At 43.7% G+C, this 20,258-nt stretch overlaps 1 protein-coding gene across 1 annotated transcript; it reads left to right on the top strand.

Annotated features, from left to right (window-relative positions):
- Nucleotides 1-2,517: 2,517 nt before the first annotated feature.
- Nucleotides 2,518-17,408, top strand: ttc14 (tetratricopeptide repeat domain 14). The gene is made up of 12 exons (XM_084444153.1): nucleotides 2,518-3,322; nucleotides 3,529-3,653; nucleotides 5,838-6,037; nucleotides 6,555-6,639; nucleotides 6,859-6,988; nucleotides 10,538-10,693; nucleotides 10,789-10,860; nucleotides 13,180-13,299; nucleotides 14,594-14,716; nucleotides 14,997-15,114; nucleotides 15,730-15,839; nucleotides 16,014-17,408. Exons 1-12 carry the CDS (start codon nucleotides 3,189-3,191, stop codon nucleotides 16,852-16,854), a joined length of 2,214 nt encoding a protein of 737 aa, XP_084300279.1. The 5' UTR covers nucleotides 2,518-3,188; the 3' UTR covers nucleotides 16,855-17,408.
- Nucleotides 17,409-20,258: the final 2,850 nt, after the last annotated feature.

Genomic DNA, 20,258 nt, shown 5'->3' with positions numbered 1-20,258 from the left:
CTGAAACGGACGTTTGAGATCATCTAACTTCCGTAGTTTGACGTATTTCCGACGCAAACAAGCTATGAGGGTGGGACATATGTTTAGAGGAATTTGATTGGAACATTGACAAGTGGACGGGTTTTAAGAACTTTAGACAGATTCGATAGAAGGATAGCGTTGATTGACGGGTGGATGTCGTGAGATTATTGGCCTAAAATCTAAGGTACCTGTTGTCGTCATTGCACGTGACCTACCGTTTTCCAGGAAGTAAGAAATTATATACTTTGATATAAGATTACAACAAAAGTAGAATTTTGTCATTCTTTTGGCATACGTCGTTGAATAGGTGAACACTATGACCAATTATGTGAACCAAAATGGGACAGAATGCTTTTTTCATTTCAGTGCGACTTTAAGCTTCACATGCTGTAGCAACAACAAATTCTACCGACATTGGTCGTGTGGTGGTCATCATTACGTTAAATCCATTAATTGATTATGACTAGCTAGCTTGTTAAGCAGGTGGGCAGTCGGCTAATTTAGGCTCAGCTGTTTGGCGCTGTATGAGACTTACTTCACAACAGAGACAGATACTGTAAATGCAAGTTATAGTTTGGCAACTGAGGGGGGCAAACAATACACTCGTTTGGTTTATGTGTTACCTGGCTGGTTAGCTGTCATCACTCGGGCACTCTGGATGGGGAAAGGGCAGGGCAGGGGAGGAGATGTGTGTGCTGTGTGCAGTGCTGCACTGACCTTGTATGGGCGTACTTTGGAGAGGGTAAAGGAGTTCAAGTACCTGGGTTTATGGTTTGATGAGAAGTGTTTATGGGGCTCTCATGTCAGGCAGGTGGAAACCAGGTGCAAGAAGGTCCTGAACCTGCTTCGGTCTGTCTGTGGCTATGGCTTGGGTGCGGACAGGCAGTCACCCTTGGACATATAGGGCCTTGATTCGCTCCTGCGTTGATTATGGGTGCGTGGTCTATGGAACGGCTGCCAAGAGTGTTCTGGCCAGGCTTGACCGGATTCAGTTCAGGGCCTTGAGGCTCTGTTTGGGTGCGTTTAGGACCCTAGTGTGTGTGTGTGTGTGTGTGTACTAAATACTACGACATCCACAGCTCCACAGCTGACACTGGACCTGGTTAGAGGATAGGAGGGAGAGAGAGAGGCACTAGGGGAGGCAGAAAACGGTTAGTAGCACACTGAGCCATTGAAGCAACACAGCTGTCAGAACAGAACAAGCTTGTTTCAGGGTAACCAGCTTCTGTACACTACTTGATATACATACAGTGCATAGCAGGATAAATACCAATGTATTTATCCTTGTAGGCTAGGTCGAAAAGGTACGTCTTGAGGTCTCGCTTGAAGACCTCTGTTGTTTCGGCCCTTCTTAGGCACTCCAGTAGGGTGTTCCTGAGGTTGGGGGCATAGAAACTAAAAGCTTTCTTGGTCCTGGCTTTTGGAACTGTTAAGAGTTCAGTACCTGAGGATCTGAGTGGTCTGTTGGGCATGTACTTAACAAGCATGTCTGAAATATATTCTGGTGAGTGACTGTGGAGGGATTTATAGACTAGTAATAGTATTTTAAAGTCTATTCTAGAGTTGACTGGTAACCAGTGTAGTGCTTTTTGATTAAAGACATGGACCTGTGCCGATTCACATACAAAATATTGTTTATTAAGACGGTATACTAAGCTGTACCGTTTGTGTAATACCCGCCACCACCCCTGGGTGGACCAACTACCTCCAGTCCAGGGACCTGAGCTGTGTGCATGACCCTGCCCCCACTCGCTGACACCTGAACCGTCTCAGATTGAGCGTATTCTTCTCACCAGGTTACGGTTCGACCGTACTGGCCTTAGGTCTACCCTTCACCTTTTAGCTAAGTGCGAGTCGGGTGACTGTGAGGTGTGTGCTTGTGTTTGTGCTTCTGCAGTGTAATGGATACAATGTTGAGAGGGCTATACTGTTGGTGAGCATTACTTCCTCCCTCCTGCATCTCCCACTAAAAAGGCGTGACCGCAACCGACCTTTGGATGCCGTAGTAGTGCCTCCCATTGACACAACTATCCCAGTGAGATGGGACGGGGGTGGAATGTGTGCGGGATTCTGGGGATGGGTGATAATAACATGAGGGAATGTTGTAAGGCACTGTTTAATTTTCTAGCAGATACAAGGGTTGGTCGGAGGACTTAGTTCCTGGGAGCCAGTGTAGGCTGACATTGTTGCCTAAGTAACACAAGCACTCAGGGGGGCCATAAGGGGGTGGGGAGTTAGGATGATTCCAAGGGCCCTGGACTGTCAGGGGCCCCCATAAACCACAATTATTATTCTCATTATTATATATTATTATTATTATCATTAATATTGTTATTATTACTAGGTCTGGTCTCAGTCTACTGCGTGATATATCAGCCATGTTGTTGCACACTCCAGTATGGTAGGTGGCGGTATGCACCGTACGCTGGTCCGCGATCCGCCCATAAACCAAAGAAGAAGAAGAAGTAACACACACAATGCTGTTAGATAGCTGGACAGCTAACGCGCTAAAGACCTTTCAGGCAGAGATATTTATCTAATGCATCCATGTCAAATGTGAGATACCTTTCAACAGACTTATTCGGTTTAGACTTGGGTGAGCTACTGCATGAATTCGAAATACCAGAACTCGGTTAATAAATTAGTAGGAGCTAGATCCCAGTGTGCTAGCCGGAAGTGGCTAGGCTAGCTAGCTAGTGAGCTAGATCCCAGTGTGCTAGCTGGAAGTGGCTAGGCTAGGCTAGCTAGCTAGCTTGTAGTTCAGTTGTGTAGCGCGTAGGTAGCAATCGGTAATCTTCAACAATAATACAAAGAATGCAACGTAACATTAGCTAGCTGTGAAGTTCTCAAATACATCATTTCGTTTAGATAGTCTAGCTAACCAATACATGCGCATGAGCTACGTGTGACGCTAACGCTAGCTAACTGGGTAACTAGTCTAGTGCTAAAGTTAGTCCTAGCTAAAGTTAGTCCTAACTAAAGTTAGTCCTAGCTAAAGTTAGTCCTAGCTAAAGTTAGTCCTAGCTAAAGTTAGTCCTAGCTGAAGTTAGTCCTAGCTAAAGTTAGTCCTAGCTAAAGTTAGTCCTAGCTAAAGTTAGTCCTAGCTAGCAAACAAATGAGTCCTGAGCCCTGAGTCTGGCCCCACGCCCCGTGTAGGGAGCAGTAACATGGATAGAGAACTATTGAAGCAGTCCTTGGCTTATCACGGACAGTCCCTGTACTCCCATCTGGCTTGTGAGCAAAGTGAGAATCCAGACTTCAAAGTAATTGCCCCAGATCTGTCTAAAGTCAACTATGAAAGGTAAGTCAACTATGAAAGGTAAGATAACAGTATTAATGATGTTCCTCTCGACGACGATGTGCTTGGCATCCTCTGTTCTAACATCCTTTGTTATAAAACCCTGTAGAATACATATATACACTGATGTAAAATGTATTGTTTGAGGTGTAAAACATCTCTGTATAAGAGCTATTAAGCTTCAGTCGGTATTTGCTTGTCTTTTACAGGAAAGATGGAGGGGTAGCAAATAGCATGGTGGAGCAGTTCATTGCAAGGAAAGCAGACATCCTGTTTTCACCGTCATGGAGGTCCGCTGTACCAGTGGAGCAGGAGCTGGATGAGGAGGCAGAAGGTTGTGTAAACTCGGCCTACAGTAGTCATTTTTTGTAACAGTCTGTGTGTTTGGAGGGGGGCGGAGGTGAGAGATGGAGATTGAGTGGGCACATCAGTTACACGCTCCTGCAGATTCCTGGTCAACAATGTCAGGTGCCCTTTCCTTACTGACAAAACCGCGTAGGTGCTCATCCAGGCTCTTGTCATCTCCCGCCAGGACTACTGCAACTTCCTCCTTGCCAGTGTGAGCCATTAAACCTTTGGAGCTTGTCCAGAAAGCTGCAGCTCGCCTGGTGTTCAACCACTCCAAGTTCTCTCACACAACCTCCCTTCTCCATTCTCACTGTTTTTAATTGCCCTGCCTATATCATCCATCCTCTGAGCAAATATAAGCCTACTTTTCATAGTGTGGTATTATTTCAGAGACATCGCCGCAATGCAACAAGTCAAAAATCTCCACTTTCTCCCCTGCAAGCAAGCAGCACTTCCAATGTCCTCTGCTTAAAGGGGTTTGCGTTGGCAGTGTTGCCAGATTTTGAGGTTTTCCGTCTATGCGGGCTACTTTTGATGATATTGAGCAGTTGGGAAATTGTCAATCTGATCTGGCAACACTGGGGTCATGTGAATTGGCAGCACAGATGAGTTGACAGTGCAGCTAATGTTAGTTCGTTCTAATGTCGTGACGTTCGTCTGCAGTTAGCTAGCTAGTAGTTAACCTGACATTAGTTTTATCCTCCTAGTTATTTCCTGTGTAGCTGGCATGTTCAAAGGTGGCCAAAAGAAAAGTTGACAGTGAAAATAGACAATTCAGATGAATGGATCAAAACATGCCTTCATCCTCCCTTGAACGAGTGTCATTGTTTTCAGAGGGGAGGCCCACATTGATGGAGTTTGGGAACCCATGGTCTAGAGGAATCAGATTTCAGTTTCAATTCACTTGAAGAGAGTAGGGAGGGGAGTGTTATGGCTTATAGTCTCTTGTGGCTAGCTAACCTAGCTAATGTTCAGCTAACCTAGCTAATGTTCAGCTAACCTAGCCTCCGGAGTGACTGTTGCCATAATTCTAGCAGCCTAGTCTCTCGCCGAATCTAGCAGCGTTCCGTTGATGACAATGTGATTTGCAGAGGTAATTTGGCGTTGTATGCCTCCATAGCTTGCCTGCAAATGTGCGAACACAGTAAGGTAAGATTAAGATACTCGGTCCTGTGCTTCTTTATAGTCAGAATCAGAATTAGTTTATTGCCATATAGTTTTTCAACATAGGAATTTGCTTCGGACATGGTGCATATTCCTTGTAGGCTATGTTGAAAACTGCATAGCAATAAACAAATTCTGATTATAAAGAAGCACAGGACAGAGTGTAACGTTTATCTTACCTTAATCTGAACATTTGCAGGCAAGCTGTAGAGAGGCATACAACACCAAATTCAAATACACAACAGTGCTGTTCAACATAAAGCAAAGGTCTAATGCTAAAGACTAAAGTAAGTGCTCTCATAGACTAGATGGTGTTACCGGCAATACCAGTTGGTAGGAAAAAATCTACACTATGACATCCCTAATTCCAATGTACCTGTATTCTATATTCTGTTTTCTACACGGGCTCGCTGTAGCAGCCGCATCCAGTTTAAAACTGGTGCTAGCCAACAGGGCAATGAATGGAACAGCTCCCTCCTACCTTCAGGCCGTGGCCAAGCCCTACACCCACTCCCGACAACTACGCTCTCTTGCCTAGGTCTACCTCAGGATGACTGGTTGCCCTGTCACTTTTAGGCCCCTGTGGTCGATCGACACGCTCACGGCTATTTTCTAACCTGGCCCTGCAGTGGTGAAATGAATTGCAGAGTTGCTGCCCATCTTTCGTCACAGGCTCAAAACCTCTTCAAGAAGTACTACCAGAATGCTCCCTCTCAAAAGTGCTTATTGTATTTATTTTGCTATTCATGCACTTTCGCTTTAGCTCTAGATTATACTTTTAGTCACTTGTTTTGAAAGGAGATGCACTTGTGAGTTCTAGCGAGTAGTAGTACACTGACTACCTACGTTAAAAGCAGTTATTGTAAGTCGCTTTGGATAAAAGCATCTGCTAAAATGACTAATTTAATGAGTGTGGGATGTGTGTCAATTCAGTATATGCTTCTTTGTGTCAGGTCAAGGGCATGCGGGTATGTATGACACCTGATGACACCCCATGTGTTTACAGAGCCCTATGCCATCATGCCTCCGCTCGAGCTGTTCATGGAGGTCTCCTATGACGAGAGGCGGAACCTGCTGTACAGAGACGTGGAGAGAGGAGACGCTGTGATTGGACGGATCAACAACATCCGCGACTTTGGCTTCTTCCTCACCCTCATCTGCATGGCTGGAGGGCTGGAGAGGGACATCGAAGACCTGGAGCTCTCGGTACAACTGTCACAACATTCTGCATATGATTCTTATTCTTATTCTTATGGTGCAGCTGTAGCTCAGTTGGTAGAGCGGGTCGTTCAATGATTGAAGGGTCAGTGGTTCGAATCCCAGCTCCGACTGTCCACATGTCGAAGTGTCCTTGAGCAAGACACCTAACCCCAAATTGCTCCCAATGAGCAGGTTAGCACCTTGCATGGCAGCTACCGCCATTGGTGTGTGAGTGTGTGTGTGAATGGGTGAATGAGAGGCCATTGTAAGCTGCTAAGGTGGAAAAGCGCTATATAAGTGCAGTCCATTTACCATTTATTATTCTTATCATTTTTATTATCGTTAATAGTTTTATTATTATTATTATTAGTATACAGTACTCCTGCCCTGGGAGTACTGTATACTAAGAGAGTCCTGCCCTGGGAAACTTTCTGGCAAACTTTGCTGGCGTGTTGAATGGATCTCAGCTTGTGGTGCTTGTGGTATCCCCTAACCTGTACCTCTGGTCTCTCCCCATCCCCAGGCCCTGTGTCCCACGCGAGAAGTACCCTCCAACGGTAGCCATGACGATGCCCTGTCCTACTACCAGATCGGGGATCTGATCAGAGGTAAATGCTCACGGCTCGAGCAGCTTCCTGGTCACATCGCTGGACTTTCTCACCGATGAAGCGTCCTGGGCTTGGCTTGGATCAGGCTGAATCAGCTGCACTGTATTATAAACTAATTGTCTGTAATGTGTGAAAATGTGTGAAGAGGTCACTTCATATCACAGAGTTTAAAATAAGAGGCTCATCAGAGTGACCTTTATGCCCTCTGGCGCCCCCTAGCTGGAGTGAAGGACATTGACCGCTACCATGAGAAGATCAGTGTTTCCCTCCAGCCCTCGTCCCTCTCCTCCAGCCTGAGGCACCTGAAGCTGGGAGTCATCAGCAGGGAGGACCTCCCTCTTCACTACACGTAAGAACACTCTACCTACTATCACACTACACGTAAGAACACTCAACCTACTATCACACTACACGTAAGAACACTCAACCTACTATCACACTACACGTAAGAACACTCAACCTACTATCACACTACACGTAAGAACACTCAACCTACTATCACACTACACGTAAGAACACTCAACCTACTATCACACTACACGTAAGAACACTCAACCTACTATCACACTACACGTAAGAACACTCAACCTACTATCACACTACACGTAAGAACACTCAACCTACTATCACACTACACGTAAGAACACTCAACCTACTATCACACTACACGTAAGAACACTAAACCTACTATCACACTACACGTAAGAACACTCAACCTACTATCACACTACACGTAAGAACACTCAACCTACTATCACACTACACGTAAGAACACTCAACCTACTATCACACTACACGTAAGAACACTAAACCTACTATCACACTACACGTAAGAACACTCAACCTACTATCACACTACACGTAAGAACACTCAACCTACTATCACACTACACGTAAGAACACTCAACCTACTATCACACTACACGTAAGAACACTAAACCTACTATCACACTACACGTAAGAACACTCAACCTACTATCACACTACACGCAAGAACACTCAACCTACTATCACACTACACGTAAGAACACTCAACCTACTATCACACTACACGTAAGAACACTCAACCTACTATCACACTTCACGTAAGAACACTCAACCTACTATCACACTACACGTAAGAACACTCAACCTACTATCACACTACACGTAAGAACACTAAACCTACTATCACACTACACGTAAGAACACTAAACCTACTATCACACTACACGTAAGAACACTCAACCTACTATCACACTACCAGATAGAACACTCAACCTACTATCACACTACACGTAAGAACACTCAACCTACTATCACACTACACGTAAGAACACTCAACCTACTATCACACTACACGTAAGAACACTCAACCTACTATCACACTACACGTAAGAACACTCAACCTACTATCACACTACACGTAAGAACACTCAACCTACTATCACACTACACGTAAGAACACTCAACCTACTATCACACTACCAGATAGAACACTCAACCTACTATCACACTACACGTAAGAACACTCAACCTACTATCACACTACACGTAAGAACACTCAACCTACTATCACACTACACGTAAGAACACTCAACCTACTATCACACTACACGTAAGAACACTAAACCTACTATCACACTACACGTAAGAACACTCAACCTACTATCACACTACCAGATAGAACACTCAACCTACTATCACACTACACGTAAGAACACTCAACCTACTATCACACTACACGTAAGAACACTCAACCTACTATCACACTACACGTAAGAACACTCAACCTACTATCACACTACACGTAAGAACACTCAACCTACTATCACACTACACGTAAGAACACTCAACCTACTATCACACTACACGTAAGAACACTAAACATACTATCACACTACACGTAAGAACACTCAACCTACTATCACACTACACGTAAGAACACTAAACATACTATCACACTACACGTAAGAACACTAAACCTACTATCACACTACACGCAAGATCACTCAACCTACTATCACACTACACGTAAGAACACTCAACCTACTATCACACTACACGTAAGAACACTCAACCTACTATCACACTACACGTAAGAACACTAAACATACTATCACACTACACGTAAGAACACTAAACCTACTATCACACTACACGCAAGAACACTCAACCTACTATCACACTACACGTAAGAACACTCAACCTACTATCACACTACATGTAAGAACACTCAACCTACTATCACACTACACGTAAGAACACTCAACCTACTATCACACTACACGTAAGAACACTAAACCTACTATCACACTACACGTAAGAACACTAAACCTACTATCACACTACACGTAAGAACACTCAACCTACTATCACACTACACGTAAGAACACTCAACCTACTATCACACTACACGTAAGAACACTCAACCTACTATCACACTACACGTAAGAACACTCAACCTACTATCACACTACACGTGAGAACACTCAACCTACTATCACACTACACGTAAGAACACTCAACCTACTATCACACTACACGCAAGAACACTAAACCTACTATCACACTACACGTAAGAACACTCAACCTACTATCACACTACACGTAAGAACACTCAACCTACTATCACACTACACGTAAGAACACTCAACCTACTATCACACTACACGTAAGAACACTAAACCTACTATCACACTACATGTAAGAACACTCAACCTACTATCACACTACACGTAAGAACACTCAACCTACTATCACACTACCAGATAGAACACTCAACCTACTATCACACTACACGTAAGAACACTCAACCTACTATCACACTACACGTAAGAACACTCAACCTACTATCACACTACACGTAAGAACACTCAACCTACTATCACACTACACGTAAGAACACTAAACCTACTATCACACTACACGTAAGAACACTAAACATACTATCACACTACCAGATACTAGATCGGTTGACTCTCCTCACAGCTAGGAAGATGCTTCCAGTTGTCAGGATAAGAAGTGTAATGGTGCGTTCGTTTGTGGTCGGACGTGGCAAGTCGCAAGTGGCAAAATACCTACCTCCGACCTGTGTGCATTCAAGCTATAGCGAATGATATGATGATGAGATGATATGATATTGACATCAGCCGGCAACTGGGGGCTGAGAAAGATATCCGAATTTGCGACGAGGAAGTGCGAGTTCATGCGGCGTTTTATTTAATCATTCCTAGTAGCAAGTCGCAATTTGCCACCTCCCAGTTATAAACGAACGCACCATAAGTTTGAATAGGAGGTAGAATGTAGTCCTCTAAACATTGAAACTACAAACAAAAATGCATATTCGCACTTTTGATAGACTTTCTCTGAAATGACATTGACACCCGTTAGTGACACTGTTACCAACGCTGTTACCAGTGTTCCATCACACCTCCATTGATAAGTGTTTCATTGCATGGTATCTGTCTCTTGTACTCATCCTTGAATCCATGGACATGCTTTTCAGGGTGCTTACTGGACACGTCGTGGCTACAGGCCAAACAGTAGTGGCTGTTTAACCATGTAAATGCAATACTCAAAGTTTAATGTGTGCAGGGAAATGTCTTCAATTTTCCCCATTATTTAAGATTATTGAGATTATTTGCAAATGTATATTTCATATTATGTGCTTATTTCTGTCTCTGTGAGCCTCGTTTCACAAACATGGTGCTTGCATGTGCCGCATAACGTTCCTCATAGATCACTAAGAAGTTTAGCCTGCAACTCATGCTAGGTGACATCACGGTCACGTGCTGGAGTGGGTGTAGTTTCAGCGTTAGTCTGCTGAAACCTGTTTGCCTTGCTGGTCTCCTGTGATCCAGGTGTGTGTGCGCGTCTAACGGTGGTGTGTGTGTGTGTGTGTCCTCTCTCTTCCCAGCCGCAGTCTGCGCGTGGCCAATGACAGCACAGAGACCTACGAGAGGGTGATGAGGAGCTCCCTGGGTTACTCCAACCCCTCCATCGTAGAGTTCCTCCTGGGGAAGGTGGGGCTCAATGACGCCCAGCCACCCTCAGTCATGAGGGGCCTACAGAGGTAAGGGGGGGGGCAGAGAGAGAGACGCACAAAATGTCTAAAATAACAACAATGACGCTTCACATTAACTATACTTCTTAATCTGTTGTTTTCAGTAAACATTTCCTGGAGGAAGACTTTGCCACCTCCATCAGGAAGAGACAGTCTGCCTCCTGGGCTCTGAAGTGGTATGAGAGACCAAAACCAACCCTCAGATGGTTAGATAGAGATAGAACTGAGCAGAGATAGTTAGATAGAGATAGTTAGATAGAGATAGTTAGATAGAGATAGAACTGAGCAGAGATAGTAAGTTAGAGATGGTTAGATAGAGAGAGACCTGGGCAGAGATGGTTAGATAGAGAGAGACCTGGGCAGAGATAGTTAGATAGAGATAGTTAGATAGATATAGACCTGGGCAGAGATGGTTAGATAGAGATAGTTAGATAGAGATGGTTAGATAGAGATAGTTAGATAGAGATAGAACTGAGCAGAGATAGTAAGTTAGAGATGGTTAGATGGAGATGGAACTGAGCAGAGATAGTTAGATAGAGATAGTTAAATAGAGATAGTTACATAGAGATAGTTAGATAGATAGTTAGATAGAGATAGTTAGATAGAGATAGACCTGGGCAGAGATAGTTAGATAGAGATAGACCTGGGCAGAGATAGTTAGATAGAGATAGACCTGGGCAGAGATAGTTAGAGATAGAACTGAGCAGAGATGGTTAGATAGAGATAGTTAGATAGAGATGGTTAGATATAGAGAGAACTGAGCAGAAATGGTTAGATAGAGATAGTTAGATAGATAGAGATAGTTAGATAGAGATAGTTAGATAGAGATAGACCTGGGCAGAGATAGTTAGAGATAGAACTGAGCAGAGATGGTTAGATAGAGATAGTTAAATAGAGATAGTTGGATAGAGATAGTTAGATATAGATAGTTAGATAGAGATAGAACTGAGCAGAGATAGTTAGATAGAGATAGTTAGATAGAGATAGTTAGATAGAGATAGTTAGATAGAGATAGTTAGATAGAGATAGTTAGATAGAGATAGACCTGGGCAGAGATAGTTAGATAGAGATAGTTAGATAGAGATAGTTAGATAGAGATGGTTAGATAGAGATAGAACTGAGCAGAGATAGTTAGATAGAGATAGTTAGATAGAGATAGACCTGGGCAGAGATAGTTAGATAGAGATAGTTAGATAGAGATAGTTAGATAGAGATAGTTAAATAGAGATAGTTAGATAGAGATAGTTAGATAGAGATATTTAAATAGAGATAGTTAGATAGTGATAGTTAGATAGAGATAGTTAGATAGAGATAGAACTGAGCAGAGATAGTTAGATAGAGATAGTTAGATAGAGATAGTTAAATAGAGATAGTTAGATAGAGATAGTTAGATAGAGATAGTTAAATAGAGATAGTTAGATAGAGATAGTTAGATAGAGATAGAACTGAGCAGAGATAGTTAGATAGAGATAGTTAGATAGAGATAGTTAAATAGAGATCGTTAGATAGAGATAGTAAAATAGAGATAGTTAGATAGAGATAGTTAGATAGAGATAGTTAAATAGAGATAGTTAGATAGAGATAGTTAAATAGAGATAGTTAAATAGAGATAGTTAGATAGAGATAGTTAAATAGAGATAGTTAAATAGAGATAGTTAGATAGAGATGGTTAGATAGAGATGGTTAGATAGAGATGGTTAGATAGAGATAGTTAGATAGAGATAGTTAGATAGAGATAGTAAGATAGAGATAGTTAGATAGAGATAGGGTGCCTAAGCGGAAGCAGGAAGAGAAAACCCCTATGGGACCTTAAATCGGAAAAAAATATTAACGGTAGTGAACGGCCAGAGATCTTGATCCCGTTTGAATTGTGCCATGACCATAACATATGAGGTTTGTCAATTTAAAACATACATTTTACTCATCTCTGTTAGCTCGCAAGATAGCTAATATTAGCTAGCTGACATTACACTCATTGAACACTCACCAAAACCTTGTAAAGCCAATCCCAAATGCCAGCTCTTACAGAACAATCTAACTTTCCTTTCGCTTTCCTGCAGCACTCATCATGGCCAGACTAATAGTGATTTTCACCTCTTTTAATAATTTAAAACTCTCTGTAATAACTGCTTTACAGTTTTACGACAAACTGCGACTTTCTCGACATGCAAAATTATGTTTTAAATAATTTAAAACATAAATAAGAAATGATATGTTTATCGCCGTTGACTAGTGTACATATTTTTTCCGAAATAAGGAGCCATGGGAGAGTTCTTCCTGCTTCTGCTTGGGCACTCTATAGAACTGGGACACCGCTGACCACATGCCCCCGAGGATCCATCCATCCATCATATACAGACCCTTGTAACGTGTGTTGTGCTGTGCTGTGTCCCAGTCTTTAGTGTGTCTGTCCCTGTGTTTCAGTGTGAGGTCTGGCGTGGACCATTGTGCTGTGCTGTGTCCCAGTCTTTAGTGTGTCTGTCCCTGTGTTTCAGTGTGAGGTCTGGCGTGGACCATTTCAAGCACAACCGGCACGTTGAGGCGATGAATGAGTACAACAAGGCTTTGGAGATGGATGTCAACAACACCGAGGCGCTGGTCGCACGTGGTGCCCTGTGAGTGCCTGTCCTAAAATCACACCCTGAACAATTCCATCATATGTATTGGATCAGAGATCTGGGGTCTCATTTATACAGTAAACGCTGCGTAAGTACAAAAGCATGCGTACGGCACTTTATAAGCAACCTTCGGTATTTATTAAAAATAAACTTGAAGCGAGAACGTCGGAAAATGTACGCTTCCACACACTCTGAACCACGCGTAAGTACATTTCTGGAGAAATGACAAACTGCGACTCCGATGGCAGAAGGATGAGACTCGAAAAGCTGTGAAATTGATAGGTCCTATACCATTGTGTAAAATAAGTGACATTACCTCTCCCTTATAGGCCTACTTCACAATAATATAGGCTAGAGCTCCCTGAATATGACCACTTCACTATGAGGGGACGTGTGGTGTTTGTCAGCAGTTCTGGCGCAGAAGCGGAGACAGATTCTAGTTTTGAGAAGTTTGACTGCTGTGACAGTCCTATTGAATAAATATTAGGGTGTGTGAATGTGTTCACGAATACGCTCACGTCTGTCCGTGTCCTGCATGGTGTCACTCTTGATTAACATAATATCACCAAGAGATACATGTAGGCCTACTATTTTAAACCCCACTCTCCTCACCTCTAATGTGTATGATTTACTGTAGGTTAACAGGCCTTCAAACAGATGTCTGTCTAATTGCAAAAGTTAATTGCTCAATTATGTTGTACAGTATAATCGGGAATAATATTTGGATCTGTAATTGGATCTGTAATTATTGAACAATATTTAGGAATTGGTATGTTTGGAGTCAATGATCACACGGAATTAGAACAAACCACTGGGTTTAATTAGGAATAGGCTACAAAACCGCACCACCAACACACGTAGGCCTACAGGTCTGGCTCATAATGAACAAACAGGATAGGCCTAAGCATTTAGCCTAGCCAAATGATTTACACTTTGTAAAGGTCCAAATATCGCGATGTATTGCTTTAAATATAATTTAAATATAATAGAAAATAATTTGACCATTTTGACCATAAATTAATCTCTCCGTCTGTTCTTTTTAGCTGCGACTAGCAGCTCCATAGCTTGCTCAGTTAGTCGGTTGGTTGGTTAGTTGGTCTGACTGCACATGCACGCTGCCCATGCAGCACACGCGCGTATGTGCTCACAGTTATTGTGAATCCACGCTTGTTTGAGGTCATTTCCTTCATTAGCTTCTCCGGAGTGGGATATCCAGTTTGTCTTCTCTGTAGTCTTGAAGAATTGAATTGCTTTCGAATAAGCGATTTTGGTGAATATGTGTCTTCCTCAGGTATGCCAACAAAGGCAGTCTAGTGAAGGCGATTAGCGACTTTGAGCTGGCGTTGGAAAGCTGCCCCACCCACAGGAACGCTAAGAAGTACCTGTGCCAAACACTCGTGGAGCGAGGGGGCCAGTAAGTCCCTTCTACTTCCTGCTTCGCCTGTCATTCGTGCACTTGTTGAGCTAATACTGTTGACTTAATCCTTGTGACTTGGAATGATGCATTGATGACCCAGATGTGCAGGATTTTCAGGAAAGGTGGGTTCGAAGAAAGCCAGCTTCCGTATCAACCTTGTTTGTGCGCGTGCTTCCGTGTATTTGTGCGTGTGCGTGTGTGTGTGCGTGCGTGCGTGCGCGCGTGCGTGTGTGCGCGTGTGTGTGTGCGTGCGTGTGTGTGTGTGTGCGTGCCTCAGGCTGGAAGAGCAGGAGAAGCTGGTGACGGCGGAGGGTCTGTACAGGAGAGCCCTGGTGTTGGACGAGTCCTTCCCTGACGCCCAGGAGGCCCTGAGGAAGATCCAGCTGCTCATTCAGGTGAGCTGGGCTCGACGAACACAGACCTGCCGGTTCAACACACCCCACCTACCCACTACCTTTCTGCCAACAACACCACATGCTCCCCAACTCCCTAGAAAGGACCCACCATCTTCCAAAGATACATTTTCAGTGTAGCATGGTATGTCCCAGTCACTGATCTTACTAGCATGCGTACTGGCTGTAGTAGCACTGGATAGTACTGTTTATGTATTGTGTAATACTGATGAGGTGTTTCATTCTGTTCGTGTGTCCGTGACCTGGGACCCCGCCCCTTGACCACCTGGCTGCTGTGCTTGTCGCCTGTCTGCCTGGGGAAACAAACAAACAAACAACAAAAACATTCTAAACTGTGATGACGGTTGGTAACCTGAACCTGGTCTCCACACGGTAAATTCTAAAAACTATTTCACGTAATGAAACTTGATTTGTGGTTCTCATGCTGTGGTAAAAAACCTGTTTGTGTGAATGTACCATCAATCTTCACTCTTCACGCTTTCTCATCTGCCAAACGAATGGATGAAACCTGTTGGGGTTGTCGCACCTGTGGCTTTCCATGTGTTTGAATCTGGGCTGCGGGGTGCTATTGTACTTTGTTGATTGGCTGCGTTAAAGAAATCAATCAAACTGAAAGAAGCCGCAGCAGCAGCCAAGGAGCAGGAGAAAGCTAAGACTGCAGAGACCAGCGCACAGAAATTGCGTAAGATCTTGAAAGAGGATAAAAGGTAAACACTCCATTCCAAACGCCATGGTAAACAAGGTAACCACATCACACACGCACACACACACACACACACAGGAACTACACTCCAATAATCAGTATCAGTTTATCATTAATTAAAGAGTTGTTACTGTTTCTTGGAAGAAAAGGATTAGGATTTCATTTTCTCCCTCTCTAGGATGAAAAAAAAACGAAAAAGATCAAGCTCCTCCTCCTCCTCCTCCTCCTCCTCCTCCTCGAGCAGCTCTTCCTCCTCCTCCTCTGGTCATCAGAGGTCAAAGAAACGGAAGGGGAAGCGCAGACGCTCGTCCCGTGGGAGTAAACGCCGCCACAGGTATTCCTCGCATGACGACAGGAGGAGGGAGGAGAAGAATAGGGAGGAGGAGGAGGAGGTGGAGTGGTACCCTGCCCCGGCCAACACCTCTGCCTCCTTCCTCAGCGGGAAGGTAGGTCTGGAGGGCGGGGCCTATGACGGGACGGGCCGCTGTCCCTCCCCCCTCCTCCACTCCCCAGGCTCCTCCCCCCAGTTGGCAGAGCACAGGGGAGGTACGTCCGAGGACTGGGCGGAGGAGAGCTGCAGGGCAGGAGGAGGGAGGAGCAGCGAGAGGGAGGTGAACGGGAGAGAGAGGGAGGCCTCTGGGGGACGCGGGAGGAGGAGCCCAAGACCCAGGAAGCTGTCCGCCTCCTCGGCCGGTTCAGAATACTCCCGCAAATCCGACCTCCCGTCCCTGGCCCCGCCCTCCTCCTCCTCCAGACTACCTGCCAGGTCAGACTGCGGCAGGAGGGATAGCGTCTCCTCCAGGAGGTCGGATAGCGGAAGGTACGAGCGAGCGGGAAGGGTGGACGGAAAAGCGGAGATCAGGGCGGCTCGGAGGTCCGAGGGAGGTAACGGTGCCCCTCGGAATGGCCAGGGGGCCTCTGCAGGAAGCCAGAAGAAAGCCCTTCCTGCTAATCTCCTGGACATCTTCAGCCAGATCGCCCAGTTTGAGAAGGAGAAAGATGTCGAGCAGAAAAAATGAATATTTACTTTTCTGTGATCATTCATCTTAAACGAGCGAAGGGACTTGCGTCATGGCAATTGCAGAAAAAAGCATAAACTAAATGTGCAAAAGTATCAGTTTATCAAGTTGTGGCGATATCAGTTAAGCATTTATCTGTTAATTTTGTGTTAGATGAGGATTCAGCTTTAAATGTATATTGTTAGATTGGATCGTTTAATTTGCGTTGCTGAATCAACAGATGATGAATATCAATTTGAAATACTGCCTTAAATATGACAAGTGTTAGTGTTAAATGTGACAACATATTAAGATGAACTGAATTGAACTGATACTGATAGGAGGAAGGGGAATATCATAAAACTAGCACATGGTAGCAAGTCTTAATTACATCTGTTGTGTAATTAATAGCCTACTGTAATAGTTGAACGTTTACATGAAATAGACCAATTGGGTCTATGATGATTATGTGCCATGCCTTTTATTTCCGGACCGTTAATTGATTGAGATCACATGCATTGATTCAAACATATTTCACATGTGCAACTCTGACAATAAACTAATCAACCAAGGATTCTGAGGCTGTCTGAGTCATGGGTTATGGTGATTCTGAGTCATAGTTATGGTATCAATATTACTATACCATAGAAGGAGAATAGTGCCTTGCTCAAACTCACAACGGCAGAGGGAGTTATTAGGAAGCTGAAACCTGCATTCCTTCAGATAAAGAGTATGAAAGTGTTTGAAACTGTCATCATGGAGAATCCCCTCGTGTAGCCTTGTCTAGAGTGTCCAACATTGCATCTCCTCTGGTTTCTCTCAGACGTCTTTAGCCCCAGTGTGTTATGGGTAAGCTACTTCGTGTCGTGTTTATGATTTAATAACTTGACAATACAGGCCTTAGAGTGAGCCCAAAAGCTTAGCATCACCGTGTCACCAACTCAGTCATTACTCTGCATGTCACAGACTGATGTCTGCAGTTCATCCTGTTACTGGAGATTAGTTACTAATTTAAAGGCAGATATTTACCCTACCGTGCCCATTCTGCCTCTTTGCAATACAGATATTGTCCACACGGTGGGAGTACAGTACCACTGCAAAGAGGTTTTATCTGCTCTATATTGAATGACCCGTGCTGAAGGATGGCGTGAGAGGATTGTTGTGGTAACGTGCTGCTGCTCGTCAGTTGGTTGACATCCATCTTAAACATTCTGAACAATATGAATAATCAAGTTGATATGTAAATGTGTATCAAATCAAATTTTTGTGTGAATTCTTTGTTGCCAGTAAGGAGGTTTATGTTAAGATAATTAATTAGAATATTTATGATATCCGTTCCGAGGACGACCTAAAGTCGTACTAAAAACGTAAAACATTCTACCACTCATTTCTCTGTGGTTTTAGCGGTGAATGTGACATGCGGCTGTCGGGAGGTTATGAAGGACCATCAGTCCTTGAGGCCCGTCTCTGCCCAGCAGCGAGGAGGATGGGACTTACGGGCTTGACTGCTCTCTGATGAAGCTGCAGATTCTGCCAATTGTGAATCACTTCCTCCTCTTTTCTCTTCTCTTCTCTCAGACCTGGAGTCCTTTTCAAAAGAGGGTTTCAGTTGTTAAGAGGTCCTCCTCCATCGGGGCAGTCAGACAGTTGAACATCCCGAGGTGAGACATTTTGAATTAGTATAGGTTAGGGGAAAAAAAAGACCTTTTCATTTTACAATAAAAGCACTACCTTGAATTCTCAGACCGTGACTACATGGTGAGTTTGAAAATGAAAAGGCAATGAAAGTGGAGTCTTTCAGTTCCTGGATAATTAGAATCTTAAGGTAGGCTATCCCAGAGTGGTGTTCAATCAAACATGCACCTCTACAGATCCTAAATGAACCTCAACAGCACGTAGCTCCATATAGGTAATACCATTTTGTTGACTAGTTATAGAGTGGAACTGTGGGTGTTTGCTTTTTAGGTTAGTATTAGTGAATTGGAACAGTTCATATTTCACAGGAATAACTTTTCCTGAATTTTCCAAAACAGTTTCGACATTCGGGCCACACTTGACCTGAAGGGACTTTGTTCTGTCAACTGTGCCGCTTTTTCTGCATAGCCAAAATGCCTTTGAATTCCAATATTCATTTCTTAGGCTACATCCATTGATTCAAGGACTCCAAGAGTCGGTCCGGGTTAGCTGAGGCTAGCAGAACATCCTTCAACAATACGGTATTCTGAGTACAGTAGGCATCCTGTATACAAAGGCTGCGTACTGTTGAACTGTACAAGGCCACCGGGGATTCAGAGGAATGTGCTCCTCTTCTCGTACCATACAATAGGCTGCATGTAAAAAAAATCACTGAATACTGCCCTGCTTTCCTTCCTTCCTCTCTTCTGTCCATCCCAACTGTTTGTTTTTTGTCAGTCATAAGAACGTAAGCATTCAAATTCCCCCAGTCCTGAATGACATCTCTCAGCCAAAGAGCATTTTGCATGTGTTTACTCAATCACTACAAGCTTGGGGCCGAGAGGAGGGGAGGGGAGGGGGGGCGACGGGCGTTTGAATCAGGCCCCGACAAAACAACCTCCTCCTCTGATACACACATTGAAGGGAAAAAGAACTCTGCAAATTCCATTACGCCTGACAAGCCCCCCAAAAAGATCTGGGTTAGTTTAGTAAACACAGGGCAGGGGCTGGTGAGCGGCGGACAGTGTGTGTAGGAGAGGAGAGGATCTCTCCGGGAGCCTGAGTGAGAGAGAAACGCTGACTGGGAACCTCAGCCCCCGTGTGTCAACTCCCAGCCCCGAGATAGCAGCACTTTCTCATTTGCTTCCCCCCTATTTTAATAATAGCTGTGCATAAGTAATTTATGAAAGGCCAACCAGGCACCGGGCATGGGGAAATTAAACTCATTTTATCTGAAAGCAGGTGGATTTCTATTTATCATTAACATGCATAGAATTTGCACAATGTTATTTCTGCTACTGATGGAACGTAACCAAATAATGTATGAGGTTTTTTTTTTTTTTGCTTATGCTGGAGTGAAATTCATAGATAAAAGTACCAGCTTTTTGTGCAATTTTCTACACATGGAAACTAATTCTGGGAAGCTTCTTATTACAGCACAGTGTCATTTGGTTTGCATTAAAGAGGGACATAAGTGACATTAGGATTTCTCTTCAGATTTCCGGAGATGCGCTCTGTTAAATCATTAGTCCTGGCCTTCACCCCCTACTTTGTAATCTCCCTCTTTCCAGAGCAGACATTAAACAATTTCTGTTCATTTGACCAATGCTACGGCATGAATGTGTCTGATGCATGATATTAAAATGATATTTAGGAAGGGGAAATTATACTTAAAAATAAGCCATTTTATGTTTTATATTTATCATAATTATTATTACCAGTGTGCCTGGAATCAGCAGAAAGACGAGTGC

Source organism: Borostomias antarcticus, assembly GCF_949987555.1.
Source record: "Borostomias antarcticus genome assembly, chromosome: 10".
In the NCBI taxonomy this organism is placed as follows: domain Eukaryota; kingdom Metazoa; phylum Chordata; class Actinopteri; order Stomiiformes; family Stomiidae; genus Borostomias; species Borostomias antarcticus.
Note: the sequence above shows the minus strand (reverse complement) of the source record. Positions and strands in the feature narration are given on the sequence as shown.

Bases quoted from the DNA above. Each gene is read 5' to 3' on its own strand.
- ttc14 (XM_084444153.1), top strand. From the start codon at position 3,189: ATGGATAGAGAACTATTGAAGCAGTCCTTGGCTTATCACGGACAGTCC. The intron at 13,300-14,593 runs GTGAGTGCCTGT...TGTCTTCCTCAG, and splicing joins CTGGTCGCACGTGGTGCCCT to GTATGCCAACAAAGGCAGTC. The intron at 15,840-16,013 runs GTAAACACTCCA...CTCCCTCTCTAG, and splicing joins ATCTTGAAAGAGGATAAAAG to GATGAAAAAAAAACGAAAAA.